The sequence below is a fragment of the Dreissena polymorpha genome, chromosome 1 (genome assembly GCF_020536995.1).
Source record: "Dreissena polymorpha isolate Duluth1 chromosome 1, UMN_Dpol_1.0, whole genome shotgun sequence".
NCBI lineage: Eukaryota > Metazoa > Mollusca > Bivalvia > Myida > Dreissenidae > Dreissena > Dreissena polymorpha.
In genome coordinates, this window is record NC_068355.1 from 53,378,495 (window position 1) to 53,393,027 (window position 14,533).

A 14,533-nucleotide genomic window follows, 5' to 3' on the forward strand; every position below is an offset into this window, starting at 1 on the left:
TCTGATATACCATGTAATACGAATATGTGAATATTGTATTGCTTTGAAACAAACATTTATTCTATATCGTGCAAATCATGCATATACGGCTTACCAGGACACAGCTGTGTGTTGCAATCTTTTGCTTGAGCTTGTTCCCCATCGCAATCATCACCATGCGGCGTGTCCGGATAGCGGGTATAGAAACTGCACGTGCGGTTTCGAACAGCTCGACCCGTGCCGCATGTGACCGTGCACTGACCCCATGGATACCAGGATGACCAAATGCCATCAACTTCAACGGTATCAAACACAAACATGGTAGATCAACATTTTATTGTTAATACATTAGTCATACAATTGGAAATTCTTCGTGACATTTACCACGTTGAAATGGGAAAATAGCAAAAACTAATTAACATTAAAAGGAAATGTGTTGAATATCGATACTTTACATGTTTTATGGTGATATTAACTATTGTATTGTGTTTCTTTTACAATTGGCTGATAACCGAATTTAAAACATATTTTTTTTTATGAACGCACGATAGGTTTTTACATATTTTATTATTTAAGACTTATTTGCGCACAAACTCAACATATCAAAAAACTGATTAAAGTGCTACCTGGACATTCTGTTAACCCACATTCCTGCAACTCCAGTGTATCTCCCGGACACGGTAGACCGTGGTCAAAGCCAGGCGCATACAGGCAAACTCGACTTCTCGACCTCTTCCCACCAGCACAAGTGTGAGAACACTGCGACCACGTGGACCACTCGTTCCAGGTGCCATCAGCTTAGGCAAACAATCCCATTATGAAATCATACATATCAATATTGTTACTTTCCATAATTATATGCACTTTTTAAGACATTATTTATCATACTAAAGGACTTGGGATTGGGTGATAATTGTATTTACAGAATGTCATCATGCCGCTTTGTTGTAAGTAAATTGTTCTTCTAAGTTGAGTATTCTACCATTTATTATTTTAATTGAATCGACTTTGTATTTTCTGTTATTGCAGCTTTATTGGTATTGTACTATTATAGCTTTGATATATATATAGTGGCATGTGTCCTTAACTCATGGCTGCATGTAAGGCCTGGAATTTATCTTATCCAGTTTAAAGCTCTTTTTCTGCCGAGCATTGACAGTAACCTATCGGCGACCCTAGCTATCAACACTATTATGTTTAATGTAGCGTTGTATATATTATCCTACATTCATAAATTGCTTCAAATAAAGACTGGCACTAACAATAATTTTTCTACCAATAATATTTATAGAGTTTTATTATTCCCATGTTTTAATATTACGAAATGTGTAATTTTAATATTTAGCATTAAAGGTACATAAAGATTCATCAAATACAATGATAATATTTCAAATCAAACAAAGTGTCAAACATTTATATCGCGTAATGGGACATCGTGAAATTACACTGAAAATACTTTCCTTAATCAGGAAGATATAATCACAACTTCCTACGAAATCAAATACAATATACCTGTGCACTTTTTCAGCGTGCATGTTTCTCGCTGTAGGGCATCGCCAGAACAATTTGCGCCATGCGGTCTATCGAAGACAAACGTACATGATCTGGCACGGAACCTTATTCCCTCGGAACCACACGTCTTGGTGCATTCGGACCAGTCTGACCAGTCCGCCCAGGAACCATCAGCTTAAAGGAGTAAGGGAATTAGCGATGACATGTAAGGCATACAAACTATAAAATTACATTATGGACAAGTAAAGGAATATATGTACATTCATTGTACAGATACACTTATAAAGAGTCATCTGAAACTGAAAACCGAATATTATAATAACACATACCAGGACATACAGCAAACTGACATGGCTCGATTTCCTTGGCATCTCCTGAACAGTTCAGACCGTGGGGTGCAGTAGGTGAAAATACGCACGCCCGGGAGCGTGCTTGGCTCCCTCCATCGCACGACTTTGAGCAGCCGCCCCACGCCGTCCACGTGGTCCAAATACCGTCAACTAAATTTAAATATAAAATGGTTTTTCAGAATTTGCGCGATTATACACATGTTTCTTAGTGCAGAACGTATGCTTTTTTTACATCGGAGAGGTACGAATTGGGAAATTGCCATTCAAGCTTAACTTAAGCACCAAATGAATCATCGGTAGACTTTAATTCTTGTTTAAAAGTGATTTTGTACTTTGGTATGCTTTTTTAAGGCAAACATTTTTATACAGACGATGTCAAAATTATTCCTTTTTTACTTATTTTTACAATTATATGTTTTATATTATTTTCGAATACATAATACATTATACAACCTGGACAGACATTGGTGTTGCAGTCATTTGTTTCCGCGGGACCTCCTTCACAAGGCTTTCCCTTGCGAGCTGGGTCCGGGTAGAAACACGCTCTTATTCGGGATGAGACACCACCCCCACAGGTGACCGTACATGTTTTCCAATCAGACCATTGTGTCCAAATGCCATCAACTAAATATGTTGTGCAATGCTAATCTTTAACAAGCTCAGGGGGACCACTTGTAAGGGCAATCTTACAATTTTAAAACGTCTACATCTAAATACATTTTGGAAGTGTTTTTAAGTTTTGTCAAAGCAATTCTAACGCGTGTGGTGCATTGCTTGCCGCGCTACACTCGGTCATTGTCATACCATTCGTCTACTCAACTGTTCTGTCCAGTGCTAAAGAGAAAACTACAATCGTTCATAAAATATCGATTAAGGCTAATGATAATCAACAGACACATGCTGAAATAGAACTCTGCACAACTATAAGTTATAATTATTTACTTCATTGACTGCGTTGTAACCGTAAAAATGAAACACAAATTGTCGAATAACGTGTTTTGTCACAAGGATGAAAATAAAAACTTTAAAGTGCTTGGTACGAATTGAACTGAATGTTAATAATCACCGTCACAGGACCGTTTGTTGCAAACGTTGACTTCGAAATAATACCCGGGGCATTCGTTGTTGTTTCCAGAGGAGCAATTTCGCTTTCGTTCTTCAAACCCAGGACCACATGTTGTGGAACACGGGATCACACTCTGCCATTCGGACCAGGCTGTAAGAATATTGCTAGAAAAGTTCATTCAACGAGGGATTTAATTCTTCTCTTTATACAAACGGGGACGTATGCACCGATTAATTAATGGACTTGATAAGAATAGCCCACAGTACATAACTTATCAAAGAAAAGTCGACAGACTCGAAACGACGTAAATACGTGTATCTTTAAGAAACGTGCTGCACACCATCATCGGTGATAATTTGTATGATACACATTTTTAATCCGTGTGCCTCACTAAACGACATTCCCTTAAGAGTATTGTCAATATAAAGAAATGATAATTGTCAGAAATCTCATAAGTAGAGAAATACACTCTTTTAAACTTCTGCTAGAGTAATGACTAATTTCCTACACGCTACATTACATTACATTACATACAATATACATAAAGTATACGTCGTTGAGCTGTAAAATGAATTCTGCTCCGTGGATTTTCTAAGGGCGTACTTATATTGAATTACCTATATTTAGCAGATGCACGTGAGTTATACAGAATCGCCTGTCAATTAAACAAAAAGATCTTTGAACAGTGGCATCGCTGAAGTTGAATTGTCAAATGCGAATAGTAAATAATAAAATACAGACAATTGAACGAATTTATCTACACACAAACACAAATATAGAAGCACAAAAAACCCATTGAATTTTGAATGAAACAGATCAAAGCTTACACATTTTTGTGTAATTACAATTTCTTATATGGCCAAGACAGAAACTGTTTAACTCAAACACATTGCAACAGGAATGAACACGGTTGTAATGTAGCCCATTAATAAGAAGACACACACATGCAAGACTCTTTCAATATTCCCAACGTATCATTTAATGAAATGCTACTACATAACATGCCCGAGACAACCTAACTAATGTAGCCGAGGGTACGAATATTTATTTACACACAGACATCGTCATGTGTGTAAAGATCAACTCGTGTTTGGACATGTCACAATAAATATTTGTGCAAATATGATTTAAACCCTCAAATGATTTATTGAAACCGATGCAACTTGCACGAGGGTATTACACATCCAGGTTATCGAGCGAATGCTGACGTATCTGGCGACAACCGGTAAAAGGCAATAATCTATATATGAGGCCAGCTTATCACTTCCTTTAACAAATGATTGATCTAAAAGAAACACATTCGGTAATATATATGGCAGCATTATAAATGGTTTTCAAGAATTTAATTCTATGTGGTTAGGCTATCGACAGATGGGACAATGAAGCAGACACATATAAGAATTAAAAATCCAATAGAAGTATACCACGAGAACGGGTGTGTCGGAAGGGCAAAGTGTCCAGTTGTTACTTTCAATGTCCGTTTGTGCTATAGTAAATTATTTCATTAACGCACTTACCGAAACTTCATATCAAGCAATTGAACAGAATAAAAAAATCTCTAAATCAATACAGACATAGGTAACAAAGATTGCCTGCATCTCATGAACTGTAACACAGTTGAATTGTTGTAACTTGAACGGTAGATATTAATGCTCATCAAGACAGTTTGAGTGGAGGCATCAATTTTTAAGATCTGAAATGTCATAATACATGTATGATGGATAAATGGTGCAGATGAGTACATGTATGTACAATTAAACGCACAATATTCTTCTAGACTGGAATAAAGTAGTACTTTTTAGTATGCAACTCTGCTAGTGGCCGACGCAGATAATGCATAGGCTACTGATATAGCTAATATGTTTTTCTCAATCTGTTTCGACATTTTGTGGCGAAAAGTGCAAACTAACAGAAATTCCTTAATCTTCTGGGTGCCACTCTTCAAGCACTGAATGTGATTTAATACAGTTTACATATGCTGTTGATGTGCATATCGTTAAAACAGCCCACGTGTCTGTCTCTCGAAAGATAACGATACTTATCGGTGGAAACAGACTTGGTGTTTGCATGCTTTCATGCTGTACTTAAGGACACTACCATAGTCTTCCAACCAGACAAAACACGCTCAGCCAAATCAAAAGGTTAGAGTATAAAGCATTATAAAAACCAACGGGTTCTTGGTATGCACATAACACTAAAATATACTTTCGGCTGTGCATGTCCTCACTGGATGTGATACAAGATTTCGCACATTTAAGTTTGAAAGGGAATGACTTTAAAAAAGGTTAAGATATTGATGTGCTACCGCGTGAGCTTAACACTTTCTACAGCGTAGCAACCAAGAACGTGTGACACTCGTCGGTGAAAGGATTTTTGTGGCACTATTTGAACAGTTTATGTCTTCGTGATCTTACTGAAAATGCAGTTAGCACTTTGAATTCTAGAAATAATACCCAACTACCGAAGCCCGACTCCGCAAAATTCAACTGCTTTCGCACCCGTCTTCAAATATACCATTGAACGTGATTGCCTGAACAAGATCACACACTTTAAGGATAGAGATTGAATTGATATTCCGGTCAGAACAGACATGAATCATGCCGGGCCAGATCTACTTACAAACAGCTATTAAATGGTAGTGCAATTAAGACTGTTCCAACAAGCGATGTTCTAGCAAAACACATGGACTGGAGTGTTTCATAGCATGTAACGAATGTAAAGGAATAAGTCGTTTCAACTGGGTACTTGACCGTTTGGAAAACAAATATGACACAGCAAGATAATCGTTAAGCATGTTTTAGAGGCGTAAATCTCCAAAGCCAAGGTCACAATACTGTATTATACTACATACATTCTCTTAATCACATGTTATTGATGACGATTGATATCTAACTTCCTAAGAGTATAATTACAGTAAAATATGTTGCAGTTTGTGTTAGGTTTATATGACTTAATCGCATATCAGCCCAGAACTATCTATACGATATCTAAGTGCACGATTTTATCCATGATTATTCCATTGTTATGACGGTTAAACAACTTTAACGGAAGCAGTAATAATTAAAATCACAAGGGATTATAACATGAAAGCTATATTATCCATGTAACATATTGTTTAAAAAAAGCATTTACCTTCGATACAAGAATTGTGTTATCCTTTAACTATTACTTCATTTTCTTAAAATTGAATGACCTTCTACAATAAATTCTTTAATGTCTAATTAGTGGCGTAAGGTAAGCGAACAACAAGTAATTAGATAGTTAGACAAATCATTTGCAATATACAAAATGCAATGCTCATCCTTGTATCTTACTTAACAGAAATAACATAACAGAATAACACAAAATACCGTGTCTTATCACTAACTAGGTAAAGACACTTGACATAATTACAGATAAAGATGTTATTATGTTTTAGTTTCAATCAATTCAAAGACAATTATTAATGCAAAACATTACGCAAATAGGTATAATTTTACCAAATCCTTACATGGTGGTTTTTGTGTTGTCTTGGGACTTAATGTCGTAGTTGTTATTACTGAAAAACAATACGAAAATGCTTGTGTACATAACAACATAAAATAAGTGTCAAACAATCAATCAGTAAATTATAAATAAATACATTTCTAAAGGGTACCGAAACTTAAAGACCATTGGTAGTCAATGAAATCGTTACCTAGAGATGGATTAAATAGAGGATATTTGTTGGGTTCGGTGGATTATCGATTTTAATTCACGAGTGATCATAGAAAATATATTTTTTCTATGATCGCGAGTGAATTAAAATCGATATTCCACCGAATCCTTAACATTTTCTTTTTATTTTATGCTTTTTTCACAGTTTATATACTTGTTAAAGAGTTTAACTAAAGAATTTCGCTGGGATAATGACGTCATTTTGTCAAAAAAATGACGTCCTTTCACAGTAAACAGTGAAAATTATCGATAATTTTCACTGATAATTTTCACTGTTTCAAACAGTGAAATAATCAGTTTTAATTCACTGATATTTCTCTATAAACCACCGGAAAGCATAAAATAAAATGCCCTGACATTCATGATCAAATGTAAAAATAAATTCTTCAAATAAACACCAAAGAAACTTACTACAGTCGACAATATGAAAGGTTTGAAGATCGTAAGACAACATGCACATAAACCCACACAAAACTTACTACAGTCAGCGAGTTTACAGGGTTGCAGTTCGTACGACTGTCCCGCACAGTCACTGTAGACACCACTGGAACAGTTCCTGCGTCTAATAACAACACCGGTGTCGCACGTTTTAGGGCACGAGGACAGTGGACCCCACTCGGACCAGGCTGAAATGAAGGACAATGCATTTATGTTTAAAATAAGTAACTTTCACCAATAAGAATGGAGTCAAATGTTTAAACTGCGTTTGTTTCACTTACGTGTACGTATTATTGATATTCCGATTAATAAAATGTATATTTAAATGTTTGCATTTATGTTCATAACAAATTAGCAGCCCCTATTCACTTTTGCCTTTTAATGAACTTTGTGTAAAAAAATCCAAATTACTTTGGTGCGCTTATTGACATTCAGGTTTTCAAAGTTTTTTACTCTTACGCTCATTAAACATGTTGGTTTATAAAAATTAAAAGCCCAAATTTTGAGCCCAAACAATGACGTGAACATTTTGTCTCCTTTTTTAATCAATTCAACAAATTAAATTTTATCCAAGTTTAGTTCTACTATGTCGAGTGGGGAAAACCAAACATGTATCTCTACTTTCGTTTTCTGGTCAGAAACATCTTTTGATACGCGGACACTATAACATGGAAATATGCTATATATGTCGTCTGGAACATTACGACGTTCAAATCGCATTGATGTTGTTACATCAACGAACACCATCATCCGCTAATGTGTATTATATACGGTTATTTGCTAATTCTAGTGGGTTGGGACTTTCGTCAAGGCTTTTTTTCCTAACTTACAACGAACAACACAGTTGCAATAAACGCTGATCATTCAAGACAATGTGTGATTTCTACAAAGAGAAATAAATTCATTAAACATGACGATGTCTTTTATCCTCTGTTAACGACGTGCAACATATTAATTACAATGTATATGTCTGTAAAGTGGTGAGGACACTTCACAAAAGATTTATGTTAATGGTTCTTACTGTTGTTTATCATTTAAAGTGTTTTAACATACATTATTGCAATTGTGTATTGACACTTCTGCAAAATGTGGCATTTAATTCGTTTTCTTTAGACATAAGCTATTCAGACTACAGGAATTGCACAGGGTTTTACTACATTATATCCATATCTCATTGGTTTCTACAGAATAATTTGCATAATTTTTATATTTAAATGTGTGTCAAATACGCACCGGCATTATTTGATTACTAAATGTCCTTTCGTAGTCGGATTGATTTACTACTTTTCTATAAAAAACATGTGGCGTGCAATGTTTCAATTACTTTTATAATTATTATTTTCGGTAAATGTATTTAAATTCCTTGAAAACAAATAACTGATATGTCAAAGATCCTTTTTTGCACGTGTATCAAACAAGAAACTAGACATAGGTGTAATCAAAAGATAACGACTAATATCAATTACTACTTACTTGGACTGCATGGCTTTTGATTACAAACATCGATCGTCCATGATCTGCCTCCGTGGTCCTCACAGTCCTTGTTACGACCGGTAGAACATTCTCTGTTCGACTGCTGGAAACCTCCATCACAGCTGACAGAACACGCTGTAGTTGCAGTCCATTCTAACCAGTCTGGATTAAAATTATATAAAGTCAAATGCCGTCTATCCATTTAAACTTATCATTCATATATGCTAAAAACACTCAACTCCCTTTGGCATTTACTTTTCAATCTTACAATTTTTCAGATGGGAATTTGACATTTTTTAAAGGGCTATCTCACAGATTTTCAAAATGACAATTTAGAAAAAAATAAACATTGTAACATATAAAACATCAAGTATACAATATATTCAAAAAGCGAAAAATCGCTTCTGACTATGAAACATGTTTAAAATATCGTAAATGGAGATCGATCCATTGAAATCATATATTAACAGTTATACATTTATCGAACTTATTTCTTTACATTCAATTGTACAATTACATAGAAGATTTTATATTTTATTTATAAATTTTCTGATTTTTATAAATTTATAAATTTATAAATTTCTTAATTTATTAGTTTATTCGTTTATTAATTTATTCGTTTAATCATTTATTTATTTCTAATAACGACGAATTATACTGAACTGACCGCAGAGAACAAAATGGCAACACATTCGACTTACTTGCGATAACCTGACGATCCACTAAACTTTCAATGTGAGTCGGCTCTAAAATATGTAGAATGGTGTAAACGACCTAGGCACTATGACTGTGTATATCAAAAACCGAAAACTATAAAGTACATTGACGTCCATTGTCAAATACATGTGGCCAATGCAGAGGAGGAGAGTAAAAAACAAACATTAAAATACATTACAACACTATTAAGTGTTCGAATTAAACATGAACGCAATAAAGTGTGGGATATTGCGCAGAAATATGTTTACGGAACTGACTCGTTCATATTAATTCTGATAATATGTTCTAGAAACTATGCTGACGTCTTAAATGCACATACTTTAAAGCGGGTATATACGAATTTATATGTGCTGAATTGTAAAATATTGATACAAATATGTTATAATAACACACAATATGCAAGAAAAATGATACATTTAAGACGAATTTCATAAAATACAGCAAATACAAATTAGCGCCCCGAGCCGATTGTGACGAAGATAATTCGTAATTATTTTCCTACAACAACCGATGCATTCGTCTTTTTAGTAAGTGTTCGTGTGTCGTATGAATCGATATCGCTGCAGGAATTTCAAATGAACCGTTAAACTAAATTTAGATTCACATCGTACATGCACGATATACATGCTGGCGAATTCGGCTGTACAGCCTTTTTCGATTTCAGAATTAAATATCTGGCTTATTTAGCATTTTTCGACACATGTTCTTCTTATTTTTTATTTTAGTTTATATTGAAATATATATATAATGAGTTTTTTACACATTTTTTATAAATTCATAAATATTTGACAAAATCGTATATACCCGCTTTAACACGCTCAAGCATAATCAGAACAATAAATTTATTTGTGTATAATGGATCAAAACGGGTATTTAACATTTCATTATAATAATAACACGCAAAATCATTGTGTTTGTGTTTTCTATCTTGTTTTGTCCTCTGTGGAATCGATAAAAATATGTGGCAATAGTTCTTTAATTTCATTCAGGTAATGTTGAGTTATGATTGCATTATAAAAGCATATACCAGATCGGTATGGAGAAAACAAGAATGAATACAAAGGTACCTGCATGACGCTTTCGACCGGTGCACTGGACGGAAGGCGTAAGTAAAATAAAAGATACTGAAATGGATAAAAACTAAATTGAAAATATCAACTTCTCCACAGATTTTGAAATAAATGTTGTACTGATGTACAACTTAAAGTTGAACGTGTGAAAAATATCAGCATAAAATACGCTTTAGACTGGTTTCCAGTATTATCAGTATTCAGGTCTTCAAGTTAGATTCCAATATTTACACACGCTTTTGTGCAGGAGTTGAAAAGAAATCAAAACACTATTTTAGTAATATATTTATTCAAGCAAGCAGTATATCATTCTGAAACGCAAATTTATGTACTCCTATGACTCGTATTTTAACTACCTCACCGTGCAGCAATAATATAGCCAGCAGTCCATGCGGATTTATCAAGGGCGAAAACCGTCGTATGTATAAAATTTTTCGTTTAAAGGAAGTCTTTTCAGTAAATGCGGTAAATAAGGTTCGTCCCTTATCTGTGCAAACTGCGCAAGCTTATCTAAACTTTGCGACCATGGTATTAGTCTGGTTTTCTCAGAGATCGAATCGCGTGTGACCCCAATCAACGCATGTTAAGGAAATAGCAAACAAAAACGTCTTAATCGCAGCTCAAACAGCAGTGACCACTTTTATGTACCAATAGCAATTTCAGAGAGACTACAAGTTGATATATTATGTGATTGAAATAAAAGTTGATGCTTTCATGACGCTTGGGCTATAAAAAGCAACAAGCTAAGTCGCTATACCACGGATACTTTCTATATAAACTATCGCGTATTTAACCCATTTATGCCTAGCGTCTAGAAAAAGGCCTTTGCAAACAGCGTAGACCCAGATGAGACGCCGCATGATGCGGCGTCTCATCAGGGTCTGCGCTGTTTGCTGAACGGAATTTCGGTAAGAAATATTATAAATATATAAATAAATATACTAGACCTCTCTAATTTTGGAAATTTAGAAAGATGGGAGAGTCCGCTAGGCATAAATGGGTTAACCACTACGATGTTTTATTTTTGACCTGATTGCCGTATTTTAGCGCCCATACGCGGAAAACGTTTAGAGAAACTGCCGTTTACATAATGAGGAACAATTACATCAATATCACTTTATGTATCTATTAAATTGAACTGTGACTTTACAGAGTAATAAAACTGTGTATGTTAAATTTTAAATTCGTTAAACTCTAGATTACCGTCTTAATAGGCTACACACGAAAACATATAAGCACACAATACACGTTTATTTAATGCGTGGTGTCTGTTTACTCATCAACTAGGAAACTGTTTAATTTAATATTTTGCGATAATGAATAAGGCGTGCAAACTTCTATGTGTTTAAAAGCTTGAGGTAAAACGGGACCTGGTTAACTCTTAAAAAATCAACAATATCGTTGAGTTGTTTTTCTTTAATAAATCCGAATTATTCGCTTTTGATGAGAACTTATCTGTAACGTCGTGATAAGGTTTATTAAGCCATCCGTTAAAACTTAGGAATTGCGTTATGTAATAAGAACTAATTTTAGAAAAACTCACTTAATGTAAAGCACACTTCTTGTTCGCATTCATCGTATGAAATCCAAATTTTTTAAACGATATATACACGCCCACATGCACACATTTGCTATAAGGTGCTCTACAACAGCTCGTTGTATTTCATAGATTTCATCTAACATCTTCAAGTTAATTGTTTTAAATCAATCGCATTGTATTAATAAATTTATCTTTCATTTACACTAACCCAATGATCAAAGAAAATTTGTATCAGCTTTATATAATGGATAAAAGATTGATAAACATTGGTGACAAGGTCGCCTGTGAAAAATATAAGCAATTAAATGGGTTTGTGTTCATGTAATACTGTGGTCTATACTTTCTATTTCAAATGCTTTAACCAATTTATGCCTAGCGTCTAGAAAAAAAGCCTTGGCAAACAGCGTAGACCCAAAAAAGACGCCGCATAAAGCGGCGTATCATCAGGGTCTGCGCTGTTTGCTTAAAGAAATTTCCGTAAGAAATAGTCTAAATATAGCAATAAATATACTAGACATCCCTAATTTTGGAAATAAATTGATCCAATTTAGAAGGATGGGAGAGTCCACTTGGCATAAATGGGTTTAACAATATTTTTCAATGAATACTCATACAGTCCGTTTGTGTGTCTCTTTAATGAAAATTGCATATCTTGCAATATAAATCAAGTTTTCGATAAGAGAAAATACTGGTTTCACGAAAGTGTGGATATAATTCAGTCATGCTATCTGATTTTACTGACCGATGTTTAACCAATTGTATTGATCTTTATTATTTTTTTACTTTTTTACTTTTTAAAATTCAAGAAAGAAATCCTTGTCACAATATATTCCGCTGTGTGATCATGTTGTTTAATATGATTTTTATAAGTTAAATTAAGGAAACGCAACTCAAAGCAAATCAAGAATAGATAAATACAAACCCCTTTTTGCAATGTTTTATGTCTAAAAGTTTTTTTAGAGACGCGTGCTTTCCCAAGCTACTTATATATCTTTTAAAATCAACGGTGAAGCACATGTAACATAGTACCTGTCTAAATTATATGATGTGAATTTTCTTAAATAACGAATAAGATCCTGGTTATACATTAAAACTAATCTACAGATATATACATAGAATATAGTACGTGGTCAATAACATAACGGTTCAAATAACATAATGCATACAATAAAGAGAATAATGCCTATACAAGTGTTTTAAATTCAGCATTAAACATTATATATATATATATATATATATATATATATATATATATATATATATATATATATATATATATATATATATATATATATATATATATATATACATTAATTTGTCGATACCAACGTGACATATTAGGTGTAAAAAATATAATTTCTTAAAGAATGGAGATTTATTTAAATGAACTCATTACTATAACTGTTCGAAGTTATTTAATGCATACATTTTGATGTCAAAATATTTTTTTAGATATGATAAATACATTTTATTGTTACATAAGTTAAGGCTGTATGCCAAATAGCACTGCATTCATTCAATACACACACACTTTTAAATGTTTATCAAGTGTTTCTATCGAACCAGGTCTTATGAATCACGTTTAAGTTAACATAACTCCTTATGTTGACATAGTTCTATACAAGAGACAAACACAATTAATTGTAACCAAACATGTTATGTCAATACGCATATTTCTTGCACATCTGAAGTGTTTATTTAACATCAATAATTACTAATAAAAAATACTAACCTATATATTGTATTAGTTTAATTATTTCCATTTTGGTCTAACGTCCATTCAAGATGGCTGCACGTTAGCACAAATCAGCGACGAGTCAGCGATCCCTTATCAATTTGTTCTAGCCGTGAAATTAAAACTACGTGTTCATATATTAGGAAAGGCGATTTTAAATTAATTATCTCAATTCTTTTATTGGACATACATAAAAAGATTGTCCGCATGACAGGTATATAATGTTCCTAATACTGTTTGATCGTTACTTTCTACGAATACTTACAGAAAGCAATGAATTCATTTTGGCACAATAAAAGTAACAATAAAACAACTATATTAACATAAATAAATAATCAAATATTTAAAATTAGCACACAAGAGCATTTAAATCCTGATATAATGCTAATTAGTCAAAGCCTTCTTCATTTTTTTTTTCTGAGCCAACGATTTTTGTACATCGAGGGTTTTAAAACAGGCGCAGCAATGGTTATCTTCTCTTCACGACTCTTATCAGAATCGTGACATGAGTGGAGCATTTCTGTAAATGTTCAGACATACATGAAATAGAACCAATGGAGAACAATCTATTAACGAAAAATACACTTTCTGACCTTTTTTTAGAAAACTAATAGCCGCTTATGTCACTTTGTTTTACTTGTTAAATATTATCAAAAGTTAAAGTTGTATTTACTTCATGCACAGGTTTTTTTTTTAATGGTTGTTGATATTCTTTCACTTACTAGTATTCTAATCAGTTGGAGAATACATACACAATATCACGTTTGCCAATTATTTGAAGAGTGCATTTCATTCGAGTGGCTTGTGGTAATATACGACAGGCAGAGTGCAAGTCACGAGTGTACTATCACTGTTTTTATAAATCACAAAGCACTTCAAATAAATGTTGACTTTAATTAATTTTAAACAAGATTCAATTAATGACTGCAATGTGGTACTTCGTAGTCTGATTTCGTA

At 33.6% G+C, this 14,533-nt stretch overlaps 1 protein-coding gene across 11 annotated transcripts in view; it reads right to left on the reverse strand.

The window, feature by feature from the left end:
* Nucleotides 1-13,993, reverse strand: part of LOC127881075 (SCO-spondin-like) — a 64,653-nt gene extending 50,660 nt beyond the window's left edge. For 3 of the 11 annotated variants that reach the window (XM_052428754.1, XM_052428720.1, XM_052428703.1), the window contains exons 1-12: nt 13,574-13,987; nt 10,299-10,355; nt 9,216-9,260; nt 8,515-8,676; nt 7,083-7,229; nt 6,398-6,445; nt 2,908-3,057; nt 2,295-2,465; nt 1,821-1,991; nt 1,492-1,665; nt 606-776; nt 95-274 (exon numbers count right to left, since the gene is read on the reverse strand). In XM_052428754.1, coding sequence (XP_052284714.1) covers nt 95-274; nt 606-776; nt 1,492-1,665; nt 1,821-1,991; nt 2,295-2,465; nt 2,908-3,057; nt 6,398-6,445; nt 7,083-7,229; nt 8,515-8,676; nt 9,216-9,260; nt 10,299-10,355; nt 13,574-13,604 — 1,507 coding nt within the window. In that variant the 5' untranslated portion in view covers nt 13,605-13,987. Of the gene's footprint in view, nt 1-94; nt 275-605; nt 777-1,491; nt 1,666-1,820; nt 1,992-2,294; nt 2,466-2,907; nt 3,058-6,397; nt 6,446-7,082; nt 7,230-8,514; nt 8,677-9,215; nt 9,261-10,298; nt 10,356-13,573 lie in introns of all 11 variants that reach the window. The other 8 variants (XM_052428784.1, XM_052428775.1, XM_052428731.1 and 5 more) reach the window with 5 other exon arrangements.
* Between the last annotated feature and the right edge of the window lie 540 nt (nt 13,994-14,533).